Source organism: Camarhynchus parvulus, chromosome 6, assembly GCF_901933205.1.
Source record: "Camarhynchus parvulus chromosome 6, STF_HiC, whole genome shotgun sequence".
Classification (NCBI taxonomy): domain Eukaryota; kingdom Metazoa; phylum Chordata; class Aves; order Passeriformes; family Thraupidae; genus Camarhynchus; species Camarhynchus parvulus.
Window position 1 is genome coordinate 27,697,286 of NC_044576.1, and position 26,786 is coordinate 27,724,071.

Consider the following 26,786-nt stretch of genomic DNA (forward strand, 5'->3'; position numbering starts at 1 on the left):
TTCCGTGCCTTTCAGCTCCTCTCCCAGTAAGACAGCACACCCAGGAGATTTGAATGTGAAGAGGTGATAAAAATCGGCAGGGAAATACTGAAGTGAAGGTGGAAAGTGTTGAAGAAAAAAATGTTCAAATGGTTGAAAAAAGAGCCTGCAGGCCAAATCTAAGTAATTGAAATAAGAGCCTGCATGCCAAATCCTGCCTCATCTGAGGGGCAGCCTTTGTACATTAATGTATGCTTCGATGCTGCACTTGAGCATATGCCTGTCTTTACATGAGCCTGTAGTTCTGCAGGAGTATTCAGGTTTAAAAGTTAAGCGTGTATTCATTAATTGCAGGTTCCTAGTTTGCTTTTTTAATGGTGTAGTGGCATTTGGAAGGAAATGTTTTAAATAATCATGAAACGTTTTACTTGAAAACATTCAGACCACATGAATGCCTTCAATAGACAGTGCTTTCATTGGAGAGGAAACAGAAATTGGTCCCTGCCTGACTAAAGTAAGTTTGTTGTGGTGAGCTGTGCCACATTTTGAATAACAGAAATAAGAGTGGATGACTGAGAGGTGCAGGAGTGGAGGAGGAGGTATTCTTTCAGGCCTACCAATTCAAGAGATTTAACAGAAGTTATTATTAGGAGAGTGTTTACGTTATTAATGTGTGAAGAAAATGAACAAAAAGAACTGCATTTGGTTGAGATCAGTAAAAAATAGGAAAAACAAATGAGCTGAATGGAACAGGAGAAGAGTAGAGATAGTAGGGACTAGGTGCTCTTTCTTGATTAAAAAACCCAAAGGAAAATACAGAAATATATTGATAACATAATTTTGCAAGTGAGTGCTGTCCAACAACATGCTGTTTGTCCTTGCTCAACCCTGGTGTCCCTTTTAGAACTGCCTCATCCTGCTATACCACCACCCTGGTGGATCTCCTGATAAATACTGCACTGTTGCATTTACAGGATTGTGACAAATACTAGGACTGAAACATGGAATTGCAAAATTAGGAAGATACTAAGAATGTTTCTTTATAAGTTTGACCCACTAATACAAAGAACTGAGAAATATAAATTTTTAACCAGTTTGGTGGCTGTATGTGGCTTTAAGTTGTTTCATTCTCCCTTTAGTAATAAGATGTGGTCTGCTTAGCTTTGCTATGGGGAAGTTGTTTACAACAACTGTTGTAAATACTAAATATTAGCTCAGTCCCCTTTGGTACTGCCTGTTTTCAGAACCAAGAGAATTTGGAACATCATTTTTGCTTGCTGTTTTTGCTAGGGAGCAAGTGTAATGTGGTCAGCCTAAATTGGATTCTTAACCCTGAATAGCAGCAACAGAACTAGTAATTAAGGTATCAGTTCTCAAAAGTTTTGGTTGCCTACCCCAGAGTAGGTAGAGTTGCAACTGTACAGTTTTCAGCTGAGCTGGACACTTAAATAGACTTGAAGAGCCTGGGTTTAGCTTTCGTGGGTGGGACTTGCTTAAACCAGAAAGGTCTGGGTAGCCTTTTTGCCTTGTCCTTTCTCCTGCACATCACTTCTGTAATGCTCCTGCCCTGCCTCAGGGCCCACAGGCCTGCAGACTTCAGAGAGTGCATTTAAACAGTAAAAGTTCCTGTGCTCTTAGATAATCGTTGTTATCTTACCCTCAATGTGCCAGGGGTAACTCTGAACTCTGACAGGAGCTCCAAAGGTTGGCAATCTGATAGACATGGCAGTATTTGCCTTTTACTTGTTGTCAGTGCATCACTCTTGGACTGACTGCCCTTGTGACAGGACTGTGCTTGAGGCAAGCAGAAGGGATCAGTTGCTTTTTACTGTGGTGTTTTCTTTCCAAGGTTTTTCCCAGAGAGGTTGTGGTGTGTTCAAGATTAGCCTGGATGGGGCTAAAAGCAACGTGGTGTAATAGAAAATGTCCTGCCCATGGCAGTGGAGTTGGAGCTAGGTGATCTTTTAAGGTCCCTTCCAACCCAAACCTGTCTATAATCCTATGATTCTTCTTGAATAACTCAAAACTTTTGGTCTTTTCTGGCTAAATTGCCCAAGTGTTTGAAACCATATTCCTGATTTTCATTACCGTTGGATTCTAGTTTTTTGCCACCTCTTACCTGATGTCAATCCTGCCTATATTTTAGATACTTTTTGCTTTTTGGATTTCTCTGCAGCATCCAGATGAGCAAGCACCATTGTGTTACCCTGCCAACAGAGCATTCTTAAATTCAGTTGGATGTGTTGGACGTGTTAGTGAGAATGGTGGATAGGACTGCTGTCTTTGTTCTGTTACTTCAGGGCAGAATACAAATGCTGTTGCTTCATAGGGTTCATATTATTAAATCTGTGACAGTTTATATATGGCTTGTCCTCAAGATGTTTTCTCTTTGCTATGCATTTCTGATATCCTTTCATCCCAAAGGGCTATCCGTGAGCACTACATTGTCAGCAACAACAAAATGTAGTATACAATAACAAAGCAGCAAGTTAGACTTATTTTGCTCTTATCTTGTGCTTTTCACTCATGTTTCCCTAGACAAAATAGCTTGTCTGTGAGGTGGCCACTCAGTGTTCAAAGGACTTTCATTTGTGTTTGATTTGGGCTTTTGGATTTTTCACCTCAATAGTCATTTCAAGGGATGTTCTTGAGCTGTGTTCCTTGCAGGAAAAATATAATTCTGGTTGGCTTGAATTTTGCAAATTGCTGTCAAACAGGAATATTTGTACCATGCAATGGAATGAATGAAGATTTTGGTGTCTGCTGCATATTTTTAAGACCCCCTCTCTACCAGCCTGTTGTTCCGCTGTGTCTCTGACACTGGTACATCACCATACTTTCAAGTAGCTTCTGTTTATGTTTTGAAGCAAAACTCAGCTTTGAAAGAAACCAAGTCACTTGGTACAGGCAGTGCTCCAAAATCATGACCTGCATAACTGATTAGAACAGAATTTATTCCTCTTGAACCCGCTTTATTGGATGTAATGACCTTACATTGCTTGTTGTTTTAATGTTGTGCTGGTGTTAACAAATTAGATGACAAAATTTAATGCATGACTTGCAAGCATGTTCAGTCTTAATTTTATATGTGAGAGTAGTAGCCATTATAAACTCTGTGTATTCATCAACTGAAGATCAAGTAAACCTTGAAGCATTATTCCTTTTTCACATGTTCTCTCAGACCATTCACTCTGGTACAGTAGTAAGAATGAAGGAAAAACATAAAGTGGCTGTGTCAGTCAGGGCAGTGTGCATGCACTTCCCCTTCCTTTCTCTTTGACCCAGTTTTCTACTCTCTTTTTTTTACTCCGGCATCTGACCAAACAGTACCTGTTATTTTTTTATACAGTGTTCTCTTTCCTTTGTGAATTTGCCCTAAAGATATTGAAGCATATCACCAGCTTCTGATGTTTCCATCCTTTCCAGTATTGAATTGCAGTTCTGAAAAGCATGCATGAAAAATGTGACAATGATTTTTACATGCACAAAAGATTTGCTGTTAAATACTGCATATAAATAAGTTTCTTTGCTCTGTATGTTTTTTTTTTCCTGCCTAAACACAAATTCTATATGCTTTGGAAAACAATTTATTTTGGACAGGTTTTGTCATGAGCAGACTGTACATCTGGTCAAAGATCTGTAGCTCTCCTGAGAACAGCACGGGTCCCTGAAAGGAGTGGGCTTTGATAATTTGTTACATATTATCACCAGAAGGATAAGGCAGCGTGTGTTAGGTTCAGCTCACTCCCAGGAAGCCCAACTGCTGGAGCTGGGCACCAGATGGAAGATCTTGCTAATCAATGGCTGCTCCAATGGGCTGCAGTTCAGTGGTGTTCAGTGAATTTTAGCTATTTCATATACCAACACCTACACTGCAGGCTTGAAAGGTCAAGGTTGGTTTTTTTTCCCCAGCAAAGGAGAACTTCATTTGAGATTAGGAATCACTAAGAACATACTTAATTACATCAGGATTAATTAGAGTCACAGAATATTGTGTGTTGGAAAGGACCCACAGGGACCATCAAGTTCAATTCTTAAATGAATGGCCCATACAGGGATCAAACCCACAACCTTGGTGTTATTAGCACCATGCCCTAGGCAGCTGGTGTAATGGTGAGAAATAACTGCATTTTTAAAGTAGCTCCTTCAAATTAGACAAGTCGCAGGAATTCATGGCCTTCACAAGGAATTGTGGTTTGTTTCAGAATCTCCATACAAGTACTTACACCATAAAGTGGTTATTCAGGTTGGCAGCTGTAACATGTATTCAGTCTCAGCTGATAGCTAATAATTCATCCTAAAATAGGAGCTATAACCTCATACTAGTACTACCTGTCCTAGTAGGGTTAAAGGATGTCAGCCAAGTGTTACAGGTTCCTAATGCTTTCCAGTGCTTGGCTTTGGATACATATGAGCTGGTATCTTGGTCTTGGTCTTGACCTTGCTTTCGTGTCTGAATAACTAATTTAAGAGGATTGCTTGAGGGGTTTCTTTGCTTTATTTATGTTTGTTTGTTTGCTTGTTTTCTTGTGGGTTTTTGTTGGGTTTTTTGATCAGTAAACCCCTACCTCAAAATAATTTTGTTGGGGTTACATCTCCCATTGGTGGCAATGTTGATGGTGTGTTCCCAATAGGCTGCACTGCCCAGGTGCACACACATGCTAATGTTATCTCTGCTATGTCTGGCTTGCTGTCCTGATCAGAGAAGACTCTGACATCACTGGGTGTTTTAATAATTTGAAAGGGCAGGACCTGTCCCTGAATTATTTTTTCACCTCTGTGAAGAGTCCCTAGAGGCATTTGTTGGGAGGGAGAATGTCTATATCCACAGTTCTCTCCCATGGTGGATAAATTATTGACAGTGCTGAGAAGTGAAATCCTTTTCCTGGCACTACTCAGAGGCACTAAATTCATCTTGAGGCAGATGAGACGAGAAGTGGAGAGGAAAATCACATCAGCCAAGGATAAATCTTTAATGTTATCTATCATGTGTTACTTTGGAAATAGAGTGGTCTGGGAAGCCTGTATTCCTCAAAAGTTGTCCCTGGGTTATTCATCTGCTGGTGTTGAGGTTTTGATACAGCTTTTTTTTCCAGAAATGATCATTACATTGCTTGAAATACACATCTAGTGCAACTAGTGTGACATACAGAGCATGATACACAATATCATATGCTCAATCTTCAGTTTGTTTGGTTATTCTTCTGAATTTCAACAGCCTAGTAAATGTCACAGTCAGATAAACTGGTTTTGTGCAGGGTGGGGTGTTCAGATACTTGGTGGTAGCTGCTGTGCTAATGTACTGCTCTGGGTGCCCAGCCGTGGAACTCGGTGAGTGCACAGCCTGTCAGGGAGAGGATAAGCACTGTCAGTTTCATTTCCTGGTTGCCATTTCCAAGGGCACATTTCCACCCGGGATGGAGGCAGAGATAGTTGCCAAGCACCACTCTTTTTCCAGAGTCTTGCATTCCAAAGTCCTGTGTGCAAAGGGCCGTCAGCAATTAGCATTGCATTTATCTTGGCATGGCATATTTGTCATATATGGGGCTTTACAACTTTACCAAGATAAATTTAAGTGTCATTAAATTCAAGGCAAAGAAAAGACTGATGTGGAAAACATCCAGGGCTTTTTCAAAGAAACAAAGAGTAGCCAGTAAAGACCATATGAGCCTATATTGCACTAGACTATATAGGAACCTTGAGCCCTTGTTTGCCCAAGAACTGAGACAGCACAGCACATTTTAGACCCTGTGTGGGGAGACACTAGAGGAGTTCAGAGTTATTAGACTCAAATGTGGTATCTGCAGCTCCTGGGGAGAAAACTTCCTTCAGTTAACCTTCCTCTGTGAGGTTAACTGACCCCTGGCACAGGTTGCTGGACAGGCTGTGGAGTCTCCATCCTTTGATATATTCAAAAGCCATCTGGACATGCTCTGAGCAGCCAGCTCTAGGTGACTGTGGTGTAGCAGGGAGGCTAAACTGGATGGTCTCCAGAGGTCCCTTCCAACTTCAGCCCCTCTGAGATGCTGTGAAGGACTGGACTCTATGTCCTGTCAGGATGGTTCAGCTCCTCACCCTTCCAAAACAGACACACCAGTTTATACTTGGGATTCTTTCTGTTTGCCCACAGGCTCATTGCTGCCATCCTGTGAAGTGTTAATCCCCTATTTCAGGATGGCCTGTAAAAGAATGACTTGAGGACTTGATGGTAAAAAAAAACAAAAAAGCCTCAAGCAAGTAGGATTAGGCCTCAATAACCACAGATCCTCATGTGGTCTATTGAATAGTTGGGGTTTTCCCTATTTTTAGATTTTACCAGCTCAAAACATTGAGGGGCACAAATTCAGTGCTTGTCTCAGCTCTCACTTTGGAGAGCAGAGTGGTGAAGTGATTTTGGTCCTTTTGTCACAGGCTGCCTGTGGTGTGATGGGCCACAGGCCACGTGTGTCTCAGAGGGGAAGGAACAGTGCTGATGGTTACTGCCTGGGGGGCTGCATTTCCTTCTTGCACGGTGTTATTCCTGGATGCTGCTCATACCCAACCAGCCATCCCAAACTCCTCCAGGAAAGAAGAAACTTCCTTTTCTTGCAGAAATAAAATAAGAAACATATTTGTTTAAAAAAAAAGAACAACTCGCTGAGCTCTGGGTGTGAGCCAAAAAAAACCCAAACCAAACCAAAACAAACCCAACCTAAAAACTAAACAAAGATCTTCTAAAAGAAGTTGTGGCTAACAAGAAAAAAGGCATGGTAAAAACTGGATAAAGCAACTAATTGGTATTTTTAATGGAGCAGACGGAGAGGAGAGAACAGTGTGTACAGAAAAGGAAGAAGACATCAAGAGTAGATGCAAAAGAACATGATTTTTTTCTTACAGGACAAAATTGTGGTCTAAACAATACAAGCATACATTTCTAGTGTTGCTTTGCTGTAGGAGCAATTGCTTTTGTTGCTTCAAATAGATTGTCTGGTGATAGAGACATCACAGAGATTATTACTGATGTTTACAAGCAGGCAGTGTGGCATGGGGCTCAGCCATGAATAATGAATGTAGTACTTGTTAAAGGTAAAAGAGCAGAGAGTAACAATTGTAGCAGCAGCTACAGCACTTTACTCCCAAGTATAAGATAAAACTGAATTTAATCTCTGAGCAAGCATGTTCATTCCATTTCTAACTGGTTTTTGTTGTGTTTTTTTCCCCATAGCTCGCACCTTCCCTTCCATTACAGGAAGATTTTGTTTACCACTGGAAAGCAATCACCCATTACTACATAGAGACCTCAGGTAAAAGAAAAAAGCACTCTGGGTTTGTCTTTTTATTGTGGAAACTAGAATTCACAATTTCAGTGTTTTTAAAAAGTAGAGATCAAGAAATTCTAATATGAATAGTGTCTTTAATCAAAATACCAACAATAACTAGTAATTAAAAATATTGTGTACTTCCATCTGTAGAAGTAGGCATGAAGAATGGTTGAAGTCTTGTTTCCTGAGTACCATGTAGAGAACTGCACCTTTTTACATCTGACCCAGTTTCTGCCTTCACATACTCTGTTTAATCTAAACAGACAGCTGCAGAAATGCAGTCCCTGCTGTTAACATTTTTATTGCTTTGCATCAGGGATTTTCTTTTTCTTCGCAAGATTTTAACAAAAGTAATTTTGTGGTCATAGATTTTACCAGACACAGATGGATTCCATGTGCTCAGTATTAGTTATTTTTGCTTTAGTGTCTTGTCTCAGTGTAAAGTATTTTGATAGCACAGACAACAAGTTTTATTAAACCTTACTCAGATGTTACACTGCTCTTGTTAAAAATAGATATTATGATGAAATATGGCTGTAGTTGCTTTTTTTAAAAGTCTTCCCTGGTTTGGTTTTTTCCCCCAACAATTATGCAGCCTGTAAATTTTTAATTTTGGACCTAGTTATGAAACAGTTATGTTTTAAAAATGAATGTTGTCATGCTTTCCTCAAGCCTATTAGTTCTGACCTTCTGCTGGAAGAGCTGTTGAGTCTTGTTTGTGTCTGATGATCTTGTTTATATCAATATTTACTTGTAAAACTGCAACGTGACCCTTGGTTCCAAATACCCATCTTTTGGAACACTATGTGATGTTTCCAAAGGTGGAAATGACAGGGTGGCAGGGAAAACTGACACCTGCAATGACGTGGTGCAGAATAAAAGCTGACCTCTCTCCCAGAGTTTCAGAAGTGTTTTGAAAAAGAAGTTTCCACTCAGTGGGTGTATTTCTGTCCTCTGCAATAGGAGCAGAATTATGTGTAGGAAATTCAAGCAAAACACTCCAGGCTAACTGGAGCTTGTGGCAGAGACCAAAATCATTCTGACATGGCAGTTTCCCTGTGTGATCTTGTTGCCAGTTGCATGCAAGTGACAAGTTATTTTTAGATTATTGCATAAACAGTAGTAACCATTTCCCTAGGATAGTTGTTCATGTAGAATTCAGCTGAAAAAAATAAAAGAGGAAAATTTTCATGTGTGGATATATTTTGCAATATGTGAATGCCAGCTCCTACTTCCAGTGGCATAAATCCACTGCAGTTTCATGATTTTAATGCAATAAAATCAACATCTTACCCTTTCCTTCATAAAGTTTGACAGAATTCTGTTTTAGTGCAGAAAGTACAAAAGAGAAATTTAAAAGCTTTTGGAGAATAAACAGCACAGATTTTGAATTATCTTTGTTGTTATCAACAGAAAAACCATTTATTTAGTTATCTAGTTTATGAAGGAACTGATCAGCTGCAAATTCAGCTGATGTTAGAGGCCAGATTTGAGAATACTGTATGAAGGGTCAAAGAGGAAATTATCAAGACCTAGTGCATCCTAAACAGAAGACTGAGAGTTGTACCTTTCTCCCCCTCGGCTTGCTCTCTGGCAGTAGAAATTTTCCTTTTTTGACTGTGTAATTATGGCATATTTTGAATTCTGGCACTTCACCTTTTCCCCATTGCAAGGTCAGATATCTGCCCAGTTCATATTCCAGTGTACATGTTCAGATACAGTTCTGAAAGTTTTCTTTAAGACATGTTAAAAGCTTGTACTGTATATAAATTTAAATGTTTAAATGGATGTTGTGTTTATAAATCTTAAATTTGAAATGGAACTTAAATATGAGGGCAATTTTTTCATTCATTTCATTCAATCATTCTTAAATTGCCTATTTCTTTTATTTAGATGACAAAGCTCCTGTGACTGATACGAACATTCCCTCTCACCTGGAACAGATGTTGGATATTCTAGTTCAAGAAGAAAATGAGAGGGAATCGGGTGAAACAGGACCATGCATGGAATATTTGCTACATCACAAGATTTTGGAGACGCTCTACACCCTAGGAAAAGCTGATGTATGTATCTCTGAGCAGAACAGATTATCTCTTGTGTGAGCTCCTAGTTGTGATAGAGACTTAAGTTCTACAGTAGGTGGTAGTGTGGGACACTGAACTCTAGCAAAGAGCTGCTTGCTTATATTACAAATATACCAACATATATTACCAGCATATTACAAATAACAGCCTTTTACAGGTGTGATCAGGGTGAGAAAACTCCTGAGGTGCTGGCAGTGGTGAGACTCACCACTCTGATCATGCTGATGGTGAAACTAGAAGTAGGAGAAACATTTTTCTTCAGTCTAGTTTTTCCGGCTACCAAAAGACAATATTATCCCTCTCTGTCCTTTGTTTAATATTGGGGGATTCTTGGGTGAAAAGTGCTGTGTTAAATACAAATTTTTGATTAACTTTTCTGAGTGTGCTGAGCTATTGCTCAGAAAGACTTTGATATCAGAAAGCATTAGAGTTGATCCCCAGACAGCTTTCATACCTTGGCAGTATTATCTGGTTCTTCATGTCTGCTTTGTGGCATACATGAAGTTACCTTCATGGTCTTGGTCCATCCTTGTTGCTGTCTGTCTTGGCAGACTTCTGAGCTGAAATGTGTGGGGTTGGGTGGATCATGGGGTGAATAAGCTTGGCAGCCCATGGGGTAGAATGTTTTGTATCACAGTGGAGACTCAGGGAGGCATGGTTTATCCTGTTCCAAGGATGAATGAAGCTCTCCAGGGTTTCCTTCTCAGTCAATCTTTTGCACATTGTCATGGGTTTTTAATCTAGTTTATGTAACAGGCAACACAGGACAGTGGCTGTCTGAGCCTGAGATGTTCCTTGCTCTGGAAGAGGCAGAGGTCTGCAGTACCTGTTAGTGTACCAGCTGTGCTACAGGCAGGCTAAAATACCTGCTCCAGCTGGGCTTAAAACCACAACACTGCTATATTAAAGATATTTGCTCAGAAACACAGCTCGTTCAATAATTTCTAAATGTTGTCAAGAAACCAAGATGAAATGGTGACATATGTGAAGTGGGTAATTAGTGGTGTGTTTCTAAGAGTTGAGAGAAGTCACTCTGTACTCATACAAATATGTCTGTACAGGCAATTCTTGTACAGCCTGTCTTTACACTTTGCCACTTGTGAGTTGATACATCTGAAGTAAACGCACAGTTCAGTGCTTGCAAGATGTTGCAAAGATCTGGTGCAAAATGAATAGTTCCCTTTCACAGCAGTCAGTTAGACTTGCTACATTACTGTAGATGTGTCCTGATGATATGTATCTTGCCATTCTCTTCAAAGAATTGCTTGTCAACTCAGCAATGATTAGGAATTAAAAATCTATAGATAATTACTTAGAAAGGAAGCCAGGTTGGGCTGCAGGTTGCCACCTCAGCTGCATTTGGACATGCAGATGAGGGAAATTATGTTGGTTAAAATTAACAGCATTTATTAACGTGGTTGATAAATTGGTTATTAACAAATTTGTTTGGGGGAATTTAGCTAGGAGCAAAGGTACATAAAGGCCCACAAGTCATGAGATCTCCTGGAGGTAGGAAAGTCCTTTCATGTGGTGTGGTGCATTAGGGACAGTAGAACAAGGGTCTGCATGTTCCACAGATATTTGTGATTTATATTCTGCTCAGGGAAAGCAGCAGCTTTCTCTCGTCCTGGACCATCTGTGCATTTATAAACACTTTAGCTGGCTAAGGTTAATTGCTCATGACTTTAAGAAACCTTCTGTAGGTATTAAGATTTTTATAGTTTATCATTCTGTATTTGTATGTACTGACTCACTGAATTGCTGGATTTTGTGGCACAGTACCTTAAAAGACATCTGACCCATAGCAAATTAATTCTGAGTTAATTTCCCCTTATCACCATAATGATACGGAATATTTTCTGGAAAGATTAGTAGAACTTTGCCCTAGAGCAATTAACGGAAAGTATTAATAATTTGAAAGAGAAAACAGTAATGAGATGCAACATTTTTTATTGATCTCTGTTAATATTGATAAAAGTAATATGCTAACTGATGATTCCTGTAAAAAATACTTCCTGTTAAATTATTGCTGTTTAATTAGCCATTCTGAGCGAAAAATGTACATCTGTATTTTTCTCCACATTTATTCTATTTTTGTTGTTGTTCATCTGTTTTTGTTTCAGTGTCCTCCAGGAATGAAACAGCAAGTTCTGGCTTTTTATACAAAACTTCTTGGAAGAATTCGGCAACCTCTTCTTCCTCACATAAATGTGCATAGGCCAGTGCAGGTACTGTTCAGATTTTAAGTAGACTGTATTTTTGCACAACAAGTTTCTTTTATTCTGCTGTAGCTAATGTTATCTTTAATTCACATTGTCAAGTGAATTAAGGAAATTGCTTGGGTGCCTATCAGTTTGTTTTTATAATGTGCTGATGATTGGAGTCTTGGACTGCCACTGCAATGCAAGTCATAAATAATAAAGAAAACTTGTTCATAGCAGTCTAAATCCAGAGCAAATGTTCCAGTCAATACTTATACATAATTGTAGTGTGTATATAGAAAAATAATTCAGTATGTTATTCCTAGAAAAAGCAATAACTTTCTGTCTTAATTTTTCACTTTATGTGATAGAAATTAATCAGGCTGTGTGGTGAGGTTTTGGCAACACCGACAGAAAATGAAGAAATTCAGTTTCTCTGTATAGTGTGTGCAAAGCTGAAACAGGATCCATACCTGGTCAACTTCTTCCTTGAGGTGAGTAAATCAATTCAAAATTTTACAGGTGTATTTACTGTGTCATACACAAAATCTAGTGGAGAACTGGTAGTGTCACATTCATAGCTTAGTTTTCATTCCATCTGTTATTTTTAATCCTGTGATACTAGAAATCTTGTTCAGATTTTTTTTTTCTCCCAGGGACTTTATACATCTGATTTTCACAGGAATTTCATTCAAGGCTCACAAATACACCTGCCCAAGGTTCTTTTCCTTTGCAATGGAAGTGCCCTTAGAGTAGGGATATGAATTGCAGTGTAAAACACTGTGTGAGGGAGGCCTTGGCCTTCTTGTGTTGTTTTTGTCATCCCAACGAAGACCAAGGGACAGATTGCAGGGGGCACTGAAACCTTGCAAGTTGCTGAGTGTTCTGCAGGATTGGGCCCTTATTTGGTAGTGGCACATATGTTGGAGCGGCAGTGCCAGCTCACAATCTACAACACAGCACCATCTTCTATCTGCAAGACAGCCTGACTCCTTTAACATGTGGCATTATGAAATCAGAGTGGGAGGATAAACAATTTCTAGACTGACTTTCAGTTCCTATTTAGAAGAAACGTAAAACTAATTGGTTTATAAAAGTCCATTTAGAAATGCCTTTTGCTCCCATTTTGCTGTTTCTTATGGTGACACAGTCTCTATTAAGTACATGATCCTTAGCTGAAAAATATTCCTTCAGGACTATTTTACAAGCTTCCCACAAACAAGATCTGTGACAGCAGAGACTGCTAAACTGCAAAAAGATGTTATTTTCCATTAAGTATGTGATTATCATTTGCATGTCAGTAGTAAAGGATCCATCTTGAGTTTATTTTTACCCAATTAAGTATTATCCTGATTGCCGTTGTATCCACTGTAATCGTACAAGCAGCAGAAATGGTATGAGGATTGAAAAGCTAATGTTTAAACATTAGAAATGCTCAGAAGCAAACTACTGCATATATTACATGCAAAATATGGTAGAATTCTAAACCAGGATTACTTTTAGTGATATTTGTGTAAGTTGTATGGTTTAAGCCTCTTAAACAGTACCCTTGCAATCAAACCTGAGAACCCCAGTCATAAGAACCACAATGTTTTGTCCCATTTTATAAGTGTTCTTCCCCAAAATAGCAAGATTCCAATATTAAAAAACAGACATGGAGAAACAGATGATTCCAAGTTTCAAAGGGGTCTCTAGTTCCACAGAATGCTGGCTGTGGAGTTCAGGCAAGCTGGCAAACATTTTTTGTAGCTCCTGTTACTTCACAATATTATTCTAGGTGTTGTAGCCTAAAGCATTTGTCTTCACAACTTGTGATGGTTGTTTCCAGATCAGTTATGTGGGGTGCAGAATTATCTTTCATTAGAATAGAATATTCTGGTTGCTCACATTTGGCCTCTTAGAGGTGCTGTTGTGACTTGATCACTTTCAAATGCATGAAAGGGTAAATTTACAGAATTCTGTGTGGCATTTCTACCTCCAGTCTCCAACACTTGTAAGATGAAATGCAGATGGATCTCTCCAGAGAATGTTTGTATTTGTTAGTTTTGCTTCCTTCTTTGACTGTTTCCAATGAGTTTATACAGGATTTTATGAACATAAAAACTGAGTGTGTTCAAACTCACTTCCTTTTTATGATTCCATGCCAAATAGTTTGTTGGTAGAATGCTGGTTTATATTTTGAATTTATATAAATATATCTATTATTGGTTCATCAATATAGGTGAAATCTTTCACTTGTATTGCTTAACCAGTTATGTCTCTTGTGGAAATAAGAACTTGGAGAACTTCATTCTACTTTTTAAAAACTTTAGGTTCCCTATACTAATTTTAATTTGGTATTAATGTATTCTTATTTTTTTAAACTGAGTTTTCCTAGTTCTTGTGCGGAGAGAAAGAATATACATTGTAGTGTTCATTTATCACCTCTACCTCGGTTATATTTTAGGGTAAACTTGCCTCATCCCATCTTAGGTGAGATACTCCTTGCAACTGATTGTTTCTGGCAAAGGGACACTTAACTCTCTGTGCTTCAATTTCTGTTCTTGAGACCTTGAAAAAGTTCTAATATAGCAGCTAAATAGTTGTACCTTCATTTTATAAAATGAACAATAGTTTTACTGTTCAGTTCTATTTTCAGTACTATGAATTATCACCTTTATATTTCTCACCACAAATTAAGTAGAGATTCTCATCAGCTGTGATATCACTTGATGTTTTCATAGAAATCTTTTTAAATCTATCAGAATTTAGACATGGCATCATCTACCACAGATTTTAAAACTGATGTTTACAGATCACAAAAATACAAAAGTGTGGTTTTATATTATCTTCTTTTCGTTAATGCTGAATTCATGAGTACTTTGTTTAGAAAGCATTGAATATGTGTTTTATGTAACCTTTTCTATTAGGTCATTCAGGATCCTGTTTTGCACCTTTGCAGGAGGCAGGTGAGCAGCTGAGCTGCAGAATTGCATGATTAAACAATAGGAAGCTTAAATACACACAAAGATTCTGCCTGTGTGTTATTCAACGTACAAACTGCTTTGTGTCACCTGCCAACGTAAGAGTAATGAGCTATGGACACATTTCTAGGGGTATTCATACATTTAAATATGTTAGTTCTCTCATCACTGCTTTAGCTAAATAAACAGTGGCCTTTAAAATGGCAGAAGAATCCAGAAAGGAAGTAATAAGCCACTGTAAGATAAAATAAGTATTTTACAGAATATTGCCCAGTTTTGAAAAAAAAAAAAAGCTTTTCCCTTTAACAACTCTGCCTGCAGCTTGAGTGGTGCCAGCAACAGTGTTGAGTCCAGGACTGAAACACTGTTCCAACCTTTATGTGCAAGGGTCACTGTTGTGATTCAGATATTTCTGTGTATTGATGAGGATATTGAGGATATTGATACTGAAGGACTGCAGGAGCTCTGGTGATAGCAAACTTGGTTCAGACAAACGTCTTTTTGTTGCTTTGCCAGCCTTGCGCTTATCACGCTGTCAAAAAAATCCCAAAACATATTGAAGCAGTAATTTTTCTACTGCATTCAAAGAGCATCCTTATTTTATAGCATGCAGTCTGCTGCTTTTTCCACTGGTTTGCTTCTCCAGGGAATTGGTTCTGTGAGTGCATCACAATGCCCAGTGCAAATTCCCCACAATGAATGCACGGCCCTCAAGCAAGTCACAGCAGCTCTCCAGTTTGCTGCCTCACTGTCATGTACTCAGTCCCTGCTGGTTTGTCTGTACTAAAATCCATTAACCCCAAATGGTTAGTCTTTTAAATTATTAATGCTTGAGATATATTTGTAATAATTTTGGTGTTATCATAGAGAAGGGAACCGTTTGGATTTATAATCTCACTGCAGTTCTCACTTGAAAGAAATGTCTTGTGCTGCATTCTAATTTATGATTCCAATAAAGTATTCCTCACCTGCACTTATGCCAGAAGAACACTGAATTCTTGCCTTTCTGTGAGTTTCTTCATGGTATCACAGAGCACAAATTTAAATGTCTTTTTATGTGCTGGAGACAGATTTATGGGAAGACAGATGGGTTGCCTTTTTTGAGGCAAAGCAGAGATGGTTTGGAGCTTCCAAGAAGGTTCACTGTGACCTTTCAGAGTATCCAGTGACCAATGCTAATTTCTAATACCTTTGTCCATTCAATCTACTCAATTTTTTCTTCTTGAGAAACACAATTTGAGAGTACTCTACTGTCAGAAAAGGTGTTTCTTTCCCTTTCCTGTTGAAGGTAAAATCTCAAGAAATTTAGAATTATTTTACTTGGGTGATTCCAACTGGAAATAGTGTTTCAGACATTAGATGAATGTGAGGCCTTGACACAGAAAGGAATGTTTTATAAAAAGTGCTAAGTTCTAAACGTGCCACCCATAAGATAAATTAAAAACCTCTATCAAATTGTGGGCAAATCAAGTGAATGTGTGCCTTCAGTAGTGAAAGAAAAAGCTGCCATCCTTTTGTAAATGGCATATTCAGCCTTGAAGTGAAATGTATAGGGCTTAAGAGAAATTTAAGCAGATTTAAAAGTGTCCTAGGTTTATAAAACACCCACACTCCCACAGCCTTGTACATGGTTTTACATGGTTACTGTATCCAGCCTTGACTACTTCAAATGTTGATGTTAAAAAAATTGCTTTTAGTAAACTCCTGCTTCAGGATGAACAGTGATTTCAGCTGTGTAATTCCAAAAAATGCTTTGCAGAGTAAGTTAAAAGCAATGGCTCTCCAAGAATCAGCAAGTGTAATCACAGAAGACATGATCAAAGACCAAGAGTCCGTGACCACAGACACGGGGCAGCCTGGCCAGCCTGAGGAGACGCCGGGTGCTGCTGGAGCCGAGCTCATGGAGAAGGAGGATGAGCTCCCGCAGCAGGCAGAGGAGCTCTCCTTCAGTCTGGATGAACTCAATGTCACATCATCACCTGAGTCCTCCACTGCTTGTCCAAATCAAGACTATAATTTAGTGAATTCTCTACTAAACCTCACTAAAAGTCCTGTGAGTTGTTTTTTTAATTTTGTTTTTGGGTTTTTTTCCACTCTGTGTGCTAAAACGAAATAACTGGATGCTGTGTGAAGTGGGCAGAGAGAGTAAATAAACACACTATTTTATTTTAGCTATATGAAGTGAGAGTTTTTGCAGGCACTTTTTGTAAATTGGCAATTTTCTTTGTAAATTCAGATTAAAGTTAAAATATTGTTTTAGAAAATTAATACTAAGCTTGTTGATGATAATATAAGTGGGTTTTTTAAGAAACTTGTAAAGGTGCTGTATGTTTCACAGAAAAACTACACAGGATAATCAGAAGGTTAAATATATCACAAGAGAATGTTTTTAAAACTACTTTCAATTGTTCTGACTTAACCGAACCCCCTCTCTTTGTAATGGCTATCTGAGCTATCTCTAGGAGTGGATTTTCTTTTAAAAAAGCCTGCTGTATGCCTTATACCCAGCTCAATCATCAAATTCAGACTTAGATTCTTTTAGAAAATTTAGAAGAGGTTTGAGTAAGCCTGTAATTGCTGCACCAGTGGTGAGAGCAGAAAACCAAGTCTACCACTGTACCTCCTTATTGTTACATGAGTGGTATATAGGATTTGGTATGTTGGTCTCAATCGGACCTACAGCTCTAGATCTGTCAGCTGGAAGGTTGCAGCTGGCATTCTTGTATTTCACACAAAATCAGGTGAGAATCTTTATTTTGTAGCATCCAAATTCACTAGAGTTAATGACTCAGAAGGCAACAAAAATAAATGTATTCAGACACTGTGGGAGAATGGAGAGGTTCTATTTGGAAGGTGTTTGCTTCTTGATTTCCAGTGGCCTTCATTCACCCTCTGATTAATTCTTCCATGCCCTTCTGCCAGGACGGCCGGATAGCAGTGAAGGCCTGTGAAGGTCTCATGCTTTTGGTGAGTTTGCCAGAACCAGCAGCTGCCAAGTGCCTGACTCAAAGCACTTGTTTATGTGAATTGTTGACAGACAGGCTGGCCACCCTCTACAAAGCCTTGCCTCAGTCACTGGATCCCTTAGACATTGAAACAGTGGAGGCAATTAACTGGGGGTAAGAATTTTATTTTTGTATTTAATACTCAACATGACTTTGCACCCTTCCCTGAAACTAATTTGATAGGTAGATAATGTGTATGAAATACTCCCACACACACAGAGGCTAAAGCCTCAAGGGCAGAGCTGAGATAGAGCTGTAGCACAGTGGTGCACTTTGGGTGTCCAGTGTACCTGTGATTTCTGACATGGGGCCAGGCCTGCCTGCCAGTCCCTGGCAGAAATTCCTCAGGGGGCAAGTTTTTCCACGGGATTACATCAGCAGTTTCTAGTGATGTCACTGTAGTATCAGGTGTGGATTAATATTCTCATGCAGATATCAAGGATTTAGGAAGCATAAATTTCTCACTGTACACAGTGGGCATTGTAAGCTGCTCTGAGGGGCAGGAAGGGTCTATTTGTTAACCAAGTGTTATTTCAAAATTTTTGCAGAAAAAGGAAGAAGGAAAGAGTTGCTGCATAAGTAATTAGCATGAAGAAAAAGATACACGCCTGTTATCATAACTGCTTGTAATTTAGATTCTTTAAACATTTATCTTGCCCACTCTGCCTTCATTATTATGACTTGCTCCTGATCTGTTTGTACTGAGACAAAAGAAGATAGTTGCAAAATGCCTAGCAAAATTTCTGGTGGTTGGAGTTTGAAATTAGAAGGAGAAAACCCACACGTTTAAATTGTGGGATAAATAAACAGTGGAGTTTTTTACCAAAGAAAGTTGTGTATTTGTTATTCCTTACAGCCATTAAATTGAGATAGATGTTTCTTTCTGAAAGATACACTCTAGTTCAGGTATATACTGTGTGGTTTTGGTCGACTTGCCTGAGGTCACTTACAGAGTAGAGAAGAACAATTGCCTTCATTTTATGGTTCTGTGACTACAGGAGTTACTGATTCATTTTCTGTAGTCTGTGTATTCTGGGAGAACAGACTTGGTGATCAGTTTTCCCTTCTGACTCCAGAAACACTTTTTCCTTCAGCATGCACTGAATATCTGTGTTGTGATGGCACTGCCAGATCCATTAAGATCAGCAGAAAAGCATTTTTAATGTTCCCTTCATTACAAGTAGGTCGTTAATTATTCTGTTAAGCTCAATAAGAATGGAGTCCAAGATTCTTCAACTACGTGTAAACTAAATAAATATTTTTCCTCTGTGTGCTCTAGTTTGGATTCCTACAGCCACAAAGAAGATGCATCTGCTTTTCCAGGGAAAAGAGCATTGATTTCATTTCTTTCTTGGTTTGACTACTGTGATCAACTCATCAAAGAAGCACAAAAGGTTTGAAATGTGTTCAAATGATACAAATATATTTAGCAAATAAGTAGTTCCAGTTATTTCCTAGCTTCTGAGTTTGAGACACACCATTTTGTACTTTTGTTTCAGATGACTGCTGTTGCTATGGCAAAAGCTGTGCGGGAACGATTCTTCATTGATGTTATGGAACCTCAGCTGATGCAAACGTGAGTAGCATCCTACAAGACAGCAGAACAGCATCTGAATCAAGCTGATTTTTGGGGAGTGGAAATCCACTCCATAACTGATATGAAAATGTTTCGTTCAGTTCAGAGATTGGAATCCTCACGTCAACTGCACTATTGCACCGCATTGTTCGTCAGGTGACTTCGGATGTGCTGCTGCAGGAACTGGTGTATTTCATCCTTGGAGAGCACAGAGAGCCAGAAACCCTGACAGACATCAACAGGCATCCATTGAGGCACAGGCTGATCGAGCACTGTGATCACATTTCTGATGAGGTGAGGGCTGCTCTGACACAGGAGTGTCTGCTGGCCAGTTCTGGAGTGTGGACAGTCTGTAAAGACACCGTTGTGAGGACTTCTCATATTTGTATCCAGTAACATCTTTTCCCAAGAAAGAGAATTCTGGCTCCTGGCCCTACAAATTCCCTTTAGAAAATGAAGTCAATATGTTTTCTCCACCTAGCAATATTTCCTTAATATTTCCTTTTTTTTTCCTAAAGATTTTTTGTGAATTTGCATGCCCAGTATGCATATCCAGTTAGACTTGCTTGTCTGTAAGACAGAGTGAACTGAGTTTTTGTAATTGCATTTTAATTTGTTGCTGTTATTTTCCATGTTGTGTCAGTTGTGTCTTATTATCATATAAGATACAGATAAAAACTAAGTGTGCTTGGAGGATATATGCTATGCCAATTAAAAGATGATGTGATAACTTTAAGCTCTTTACATACACTAAGCATCATTAAAACAATTAACTTCAGTAAAATCCCTCTCAGAAGCTGCTTGCTTCATTTTTTCCATGAAAAAACCTCAGCACTCTACTTTTTCAAATAAAAACCAAGCTTGTCTGAAATAAAAATTTGTGCTTTCTCATATCCATTTATTCAGTATGCCTACCTGCTCACCTTGTCAGAATGAGTTATCTCTGTAAATCAGTTATCTTTGCAAAGCTAAGCGCTCTCAAGCAGTCTTGAAAAATTGTCTTTGTATTGCCTAAAGTCAGTGTTCCTTTAAAAGCCTACATAGCATCTTCATGTAAAAATCTTAGCCTATAGATCTAGTTACAATATCCCAGTATTACTTTCTTTTTTTGGGTGTTTATTGGTAACTTTAAGTGCTGTTGTGGGTCTCATTTGCACAATGATAATCCTCTTCCAGCATGGATCTAACTGTAGAACAGAAAGCTAAATTCTGAGTTCTCTGTCTGTTCTTTGTATTGTTATTTTGACAGATTTCAGAACAGGTATTTTAACAGAAAAAAAAAGCATTCCCATAGTGATTTTCAAATGTATGTGAACTCTTCATCCGTGTTCATACCACATGTAGCATCATAATTTCCTACTTTTTCTTATGATTTTGTTTGCTTCCATAATGTCAGTAAGTAATTGCAATGTTCTAGGATGGACAAAGCAGATAAAAGGCAAAAAGCACAGGGCTGCAGGGCATCAGTTGATTGAGTTTTTACTCTTTCTGTTGCAGATCAGCATAATGACTTTAAGAATGTTTGAGCACCTTTTGCAAAAACCCAATGAGCACATCCTTTATAATTTGGTTCTGAGAAATCTGGAAGAAAGAAATTACATGGAATACAAGCCTCCCTGTCAAGAAGATAAAGATGTGGTAGAGAATGGACAGATTGCTGGAGCAGTGTAAGTTTCATTTTTAGAGATGTTTTCACAACAAATAACTTGGATCCTTATTTTTAGAACAAAACAAGGTTTTTTTTCCAGTAATTGAAAGAAAATTGAGCCTGGAGAACACTTGAGTGCTCTATATAGTAATCCATATCCATAAAGTGATGCAGAAATTCTTACATCAGCAACTTATGGAAACTCTTAGAACAGGAACAGAAAATCTAAAATTACCACAAGCCTCTTTGCAGAACAGTAGACACTCAGAGGTCTTCGTGTCTCAATTTATTTATGCACCTACCAAGCTTAAATCTATGCGTATTTTATTGCAATCAGAATATTCTTGCAGTCAATAACTTCAGTGTTTTGCTTACATTTGTCTTCCTAGTAATTTTTGATGGAAGAAAATTCCTGAGGCACTACATAAAAGAAAGAAATAAAATAGTGAGGCACTACATAAAATGTATATGCTACTATAACTCAGTATTTTAATGAAGGAGAGGTAAGGACTGGCCACACCATTTTAGTCATCTAGAATAATTGAAATATGTCCTGGAGTAGAACTCTCATGTGACAAATGTGGCTAAGAAGTTTTAAGTGACTTGATGCAGTAACTTTATCCAAGTCAAAAATGTCTCATCTGTTGTTTACATGGTTGGGTATTTGCAAAGGTTGGTATTTCTGCATATTGATTATGTAATACATTGTGGATATTGTTATGTCCTGGCAAACATCCTTATTGTTCAGAGAAGAAAAACAGCCTGCCTTGTGACCCAGAGATTTTCCTGCCTTCCATAACATTTTGTGGATGATTATGTTTCTGTCTAATGTAATTTCACAGAGATCTGGAGGAAGATCCATTATTTACTGATCTGTCTCCAGATAACACATTGTCAGCTCAGGAGTGGCTCAGTGCTTCTCCACCTGTCAGTCCAGAACATCCGAAAAATGATGGGAAGACTGAAGTTCATAAAATTGTAAATAGGTGAGTTGAAACAAAGACTTGAAGAAATGTCTGAATGTGTGGGTGTCTGCACACACTGTGCAAATTAAATGTGTACTCTGTAATGGATGTTGTTCTGTGCCAGCTGGGAAAATTACTCCACAGAAGGAAATTGTGGCATTTTATCAGAAAGCTACTTCTGAAAGATTAGAGCTTGCATTAATTCAACATAAATGAGAAAAGTAGAAGAACTTTGTAGCTAATGGTTGAATACTCAGAATTCACAATTATAAAAGTTGCTTTTTGCAGAAATATATGCTGTACTTGAAATGCTGTTACAGGACTTGACCTTCCTGGACAAGTCTGGGGAGCCTTGCCATAAACCTTTCAGGGGAAAAAACGACCCTCAAACTTCCTTAGAACTTCAAAGTTCCATAAACACAGACATGAAAGGAAATAATTGCCATGCTAGAGATAACCTTCTGTTCCCTGAAAGTCAGGGGGCACCTGTGTCACCTGTGACATAGCTCAGTGCCTGTCAGACTCACTGCAAATTGGAGATCACAAAGACAAGCTCTGCTCTAAGCAACTTAGTGATGGTAATTCTCTTAGGAACTAATATTAGGATGAGGGCTGTTTGCTCTGTCAATACTTGGTAGCAGAGCAGCACTGGTGTGTCAGTGCTGACCTATCTGCCTGCCCAGAAATAATCAAAGGTGTTAGCCAGAGGAAGAAAACAGCCCAGGGACAGCCAGGACACAGTGACATCATCACTTCTTGCCCTCTTTCCCCCAGTATCACTATTTATAGTTTATGGTGGACATGGTTTAGAGCAAAGACACAAAGAACACTCTTCTAAATTCACCTCATGTAACCTGCATCAGGGAATAGAAATGTTTTCTGATTTGCAGTGTCCTGCAAATGTGTATTTTTTGAGATAAGATGAACTCCACATGAAAGGTCAGATACTACATATTTCTGTATATAAATTCTACAGGAGTGTCCAGCAGTTCTTGAGGTATAATGAAGGCTGAAATTTGGAATCAGGGTCCAAAGACTGGGTTTTATCTTCTGTCCAGAAATTTCAATGGGTTTGATTTTTTTTTTAAGTTACTTATATTTCTGAATTTCCTGATGCATTTTACATCAGATATTGATGAAATAATAAGGAGAGAGTATTTGACTATACACCTGGCAAAGGCAGTTATAGTTGTAACAGGGACATTTATATGCAAATACTCCTGGTGTGTCTTAGATGTTCATTTTTTGCCACAACAAACTGGTAAACAAACTACCTATGAAGTAGTTTAAGAAGAATTTTATCTGTAATTCTTCTTCTCTTTTGGCTCATTTATTCCCAAGTATATTTTGTTTTAGCTCTAGTGAGATGGAGTCTGACCTTTAGCAAATACTTGACCTATTTATGACTATTCCCTTTAATCTCCACTCTGTCTGCTGATTCTCAGAAAATGATTCCACTGGTGACTTTGCCTCTAATGCCAGATACAAAAGTTCTGAAGTATATACCTTGTTATTACCTATAGTAGTTGGAATAGGTAGGCTTAAATAGATTTTGTGTTCTCTGTTCTTCACATAAAGTTATGGTAGATTGTGTGGATTAATTGGCCAGACAGTTCAGCATTGTGTGTACCCTGCTACAGATGATGAGGAAGTATTGATCTGGTGCTCTGTGGAATATAGTCATTAATGTGCTCTTTTTCTCTGCAGTTTTCTCTGTCTTGTACCTGATGAAGCAAAGTCATCATACCATGTGGAGGGTACAGGTTATGATACTTACCTCAGAGATGCCCACAGACAAGTAAGTCAGTGAACTCTTCCTTAGTCCTTGAGAGTTTGAAATGCTGGTGAGAATATACAAATGGTTCTGTAAATAGTCCTATTAAATGCATCTTTTGGTAATGGAAGATGGGAAAATTCAATTTTCATTTTTAATGAAAACTTACCTTTGGAGATCTTTTGATGATGAATTCACCTTTTATTGCACTAGTGGGAATAATGGATGACATTAAATGCATTAATATTCATATAACAAATACAGTGAGAGAAAACCTGAACTGCAGATAGATTCTTAATTTGCTTCTGCATTTATCTGCATTCTCTTGGAGAATTGCCTGCCAAGCTGTTTGAAAGAACTAAAGAGAAATTAAAATGCTGCATAGGAGTTATGCAATCTGGGACTTTGCAAATAAAGGCTCATCTCAGGGAATGCACAGCCTAAGGCATTCAGGTTTGAAGTTGGGAATGGGGGTAGGCAGGGAAAGCTTTATGATTTACTGTTTAGAAATAAAGGCAAGTTTTGCTTTTACAAACATAGTTTCCTTGGTCAGGGAACACTGTTTGCAGCTTTCATATTGAAACTCTGTGAATCTTCTAGAATAGAAAAATTTATGCAAAGGAACAGAGCAACTGAGAGCTATATTTAGTAGGTAATTCAAAAATTCCATAATCGTGGAATTACGTTATCAGCTGCTAAAGATGGGACGCTGGATTTCTGTATTTATGTTGCTTCATCTGTAGTCTCTCCTGAAAAGGAAGGGAATAGAAAGTAGAGAATAAGGAAACAAAGGTTGATGTAAAATTCCCCTATGTTTTATTCTTGGATGCCAGAAACCACTTATCATCTTCGTCTTTCATTCATGTCTTGGGAAAAAGAGTGTACTGGGAGTTATTAGAGAGCAGAATTGCTTTCTGTCACTTCCTGACGATGATATGGCTACTGTTAAAATATTTCCCCCCTAAGAGTAGCCCTGCCTGTTGCTGTTATTACATCCAAATAGCTGTTCTGCTTCCTCATTGCTATTCCTGGAAGCCTGCAGTAGTAGGTAAGCTACAATCAATGCAGAATTTTTGAGTCTGTTTTCTGATTCTTTTGCTTCTGTTTCTTCCTGTGTTCTTTATTTTCTCTGCTTCAACTTGTGCTCCTTTCAAGGTGTAATTCCTTGCAAGTGAGGTGTCAGGAGCACAAGGCAAATATGGGGCAAGGTGGAGAAAGACTGCCAGGGGTGTTAGGAAACAAAGAGAGGGAAGAGGAAGCCCTGAAATACTTGTAGTTTGTATGTTCTGCATGTACACATGCCTTTCCTGTCCTGGGAATTAGGGAGCAGAATGGTTTGGATAGCAAGACCAGCTACCCATAATGCAGTAGAAGTTTGGAAATCTACTCTCAAGATGATGGTTAGGAATGCAATTCCTGCTTCAAAAGAATCCTGATTAGGTTGTGTATTGTTGATATTGCTTTGTGTTTTGGCCCCAGCTCCTTTTTGGGAGCTCTGTTCTCCACTCACTGCCTCTCAAACTACCCTCGTAGCAGGAATATCCCCAGGAAAAGGAGGTGCCTGCTGATAGTGGTTTTACTGGTAGTGTTTACTTTAGAATGACTGATCTTTTGAGATTAGATTTATAATTTAGCTACAGATTATGGTTTTAAGGTGTATGGACTATCAAAGGAAATGAAACAGTTTCCATGGAGATTGAAGTGTGTTTTCCTCACTACTTTTTTGTAGTTCCGGGATTATTGTGTCATTTGCTTACGGTGGGAGTGGCCTGGATCTCCCAGGTCTTTGGAAAAGTGCAATTTGGAAGCGTCATTTTTTGAAGGACACTTCCTGAAAGTTCTGTTTGAAAGAATGGGCAGGATTCTCGATCAGGTAAGAAAAAACAAGTTAACAATTCAATTTCTGATACTTTCATCACTTTTAAAGACCGGATCACCATCAGGTCCTATGAATTCCCATCACTCTATTATAGTGTCATGTTATTGTGTAATGTGCCCTTTCCTGGTCATAAGCCTGACAAGAGCCATTTTCACATATAAATGCACAGGGAACATGTGCAGGAATCCAGGAGTAGCCTCTAGATCAGTTCTGTGAGTGTTCATGGGAACACTCTGATATGAATCTGTGATACCAGAAAGCTTTGCAGAGGTGGTAGTTCTCACTAACCTCATTTCTGACAGAAGATAGCTCAGGCACACAAGTGAAGTAAGTTGTTTCAAAGACCTCATGTACTAGACACTACCTTCTTCCTCCTGCTATTACAAATTTCTGTGGAACTGACTGTACCCTAAGATTTTTTTTAAATTTCCTGAACTTCAAAATTTCCTGGGTTTAATCTTTTTAGCTACAGGGAATTTTTTTAGAATTTATCTGATATGGGGCTATTTAACTGAGTCTGCTGACATATGGACAGAAATAAAAGCTCTGTGTGAAGAAGCAGCTTTCTTTAATGCTCTCAATTAGCTGGAATCACAACAGCAATCTGTCAGAACAATGCAGCACGTGTTACTCCTTTGTTTCCTTCTCCTCTTGTGAACACCAGATAATGCTCATACCTTCAAAGCTTCCTAATGAATTGGCTGACTCAAACAGCTCTAAAGACCTTCTCCTACAGTTCAGCTAGGTAGGCAGTGAATAGATTTATGGAAGGAATTTTTGTCTCTCTCTGCAGAATAACTCTGCAATAATAACTCAAAATGTAGTGATCTCTTTTACCTGTAACATCTGTGGTCCAGGGGCTGAAAGCTTCGTTTGTTAGGAGATTGGGATGAATCTATTGCTGGACTGCCAAGTGCAGAAATAACTGCCACTGACTGGAAGAAATAAGTGCTTTCATTTCAAAAGATTTATGAGGCAACTTTGCAATGCAATAGTGTGTGGTAACAAATTCAAGAATAAGATACCTAAATATTACTTATGTGGGCACATGTAGTCAGTGGAAATTTTGTCAGAGCAGCCCCAGTAGTCCCTGGGGCTCTTAGGCTGAAAGGCAAGTAGGTGTCTCTGTCAGTGCAAAGTGAACCACTCAGCTTCCTCGACTCTGTGGACTGAAAGCTCCACTCAGATGCCTGAGCTCAGCTATCTGTTGCCATTTTTGTGGTGTCCAAGATATTCCCAGAAGTTTGTGGTTACAACACAGATCTTGCAGATCTCTGTGGAACCATCCAGAGACCAGCAGATACTTGGGAGCTCTGAGATGGCAGGAGATGTTTGTGTGTGGGCAGTGTATGAAGTGTCAGATCTCTGGTGAGTCAGCTAATGAGAGCTTAGACGTGCAGATATGGCTAAA

General features: G+C 38.7%; 1 protein-coding gene across 1 annotated transcript in view; it reads left to right on the plus strand.

The window, feature by feature from the left end:
* FAM160B1 (family with sequence similarity 160 member B1) overlaps nt 1-26,786 on the plus strand; it is a 34,058-nt gene that overhangs the window by 986 nt on the left and 6,286 nt on the right. The window contains exons 2-14 of the mRNA XM_030951000.1: nt 7,184-7,262; nt 9,174-9,343; nt 11,488-11,592; nt 11,937-12,059; nt 16,288-16,581; nt 17,451-17,647; nt 18,813-18,927; nt 19,033-19,109; nt 19,211-19,403; nt 20,607-20,776; nt 21,600-21,743; nt 23,430-23,520; nt 25,226-25,369. Coding sequence (XP_030806860.1) covers nt 7,184-7,262; nt 9,174-9,343; nt 11,488-11,592; nt 11,937-12,059; nt 16,288-16,581; nt 17,451-17,647; nt 18,813-18,927; nt 19,033-19,109; nt 19,211-19,403; nt 20,607-20,776; nt 21,600-21,743; nt 23,430-23,520; nt 25,226-25,369 — 1,902 coding nt within the window. The remainder of the gene's footprint in view (nt 1-7,183; nt 7,263-9,173; nt 9,344-11,487; nt 11,593-11,936; nt 12,060-16,287; nt 16,582-17,450; nt 17,648-18,812; nt 18,928-19,032; nt 19,110-19,210; nt 19,404-20,606; nt 20,777-21,599; nt 21,744-23,429; nt 23,521-25,225; nt 25,370-26,786) is intronic.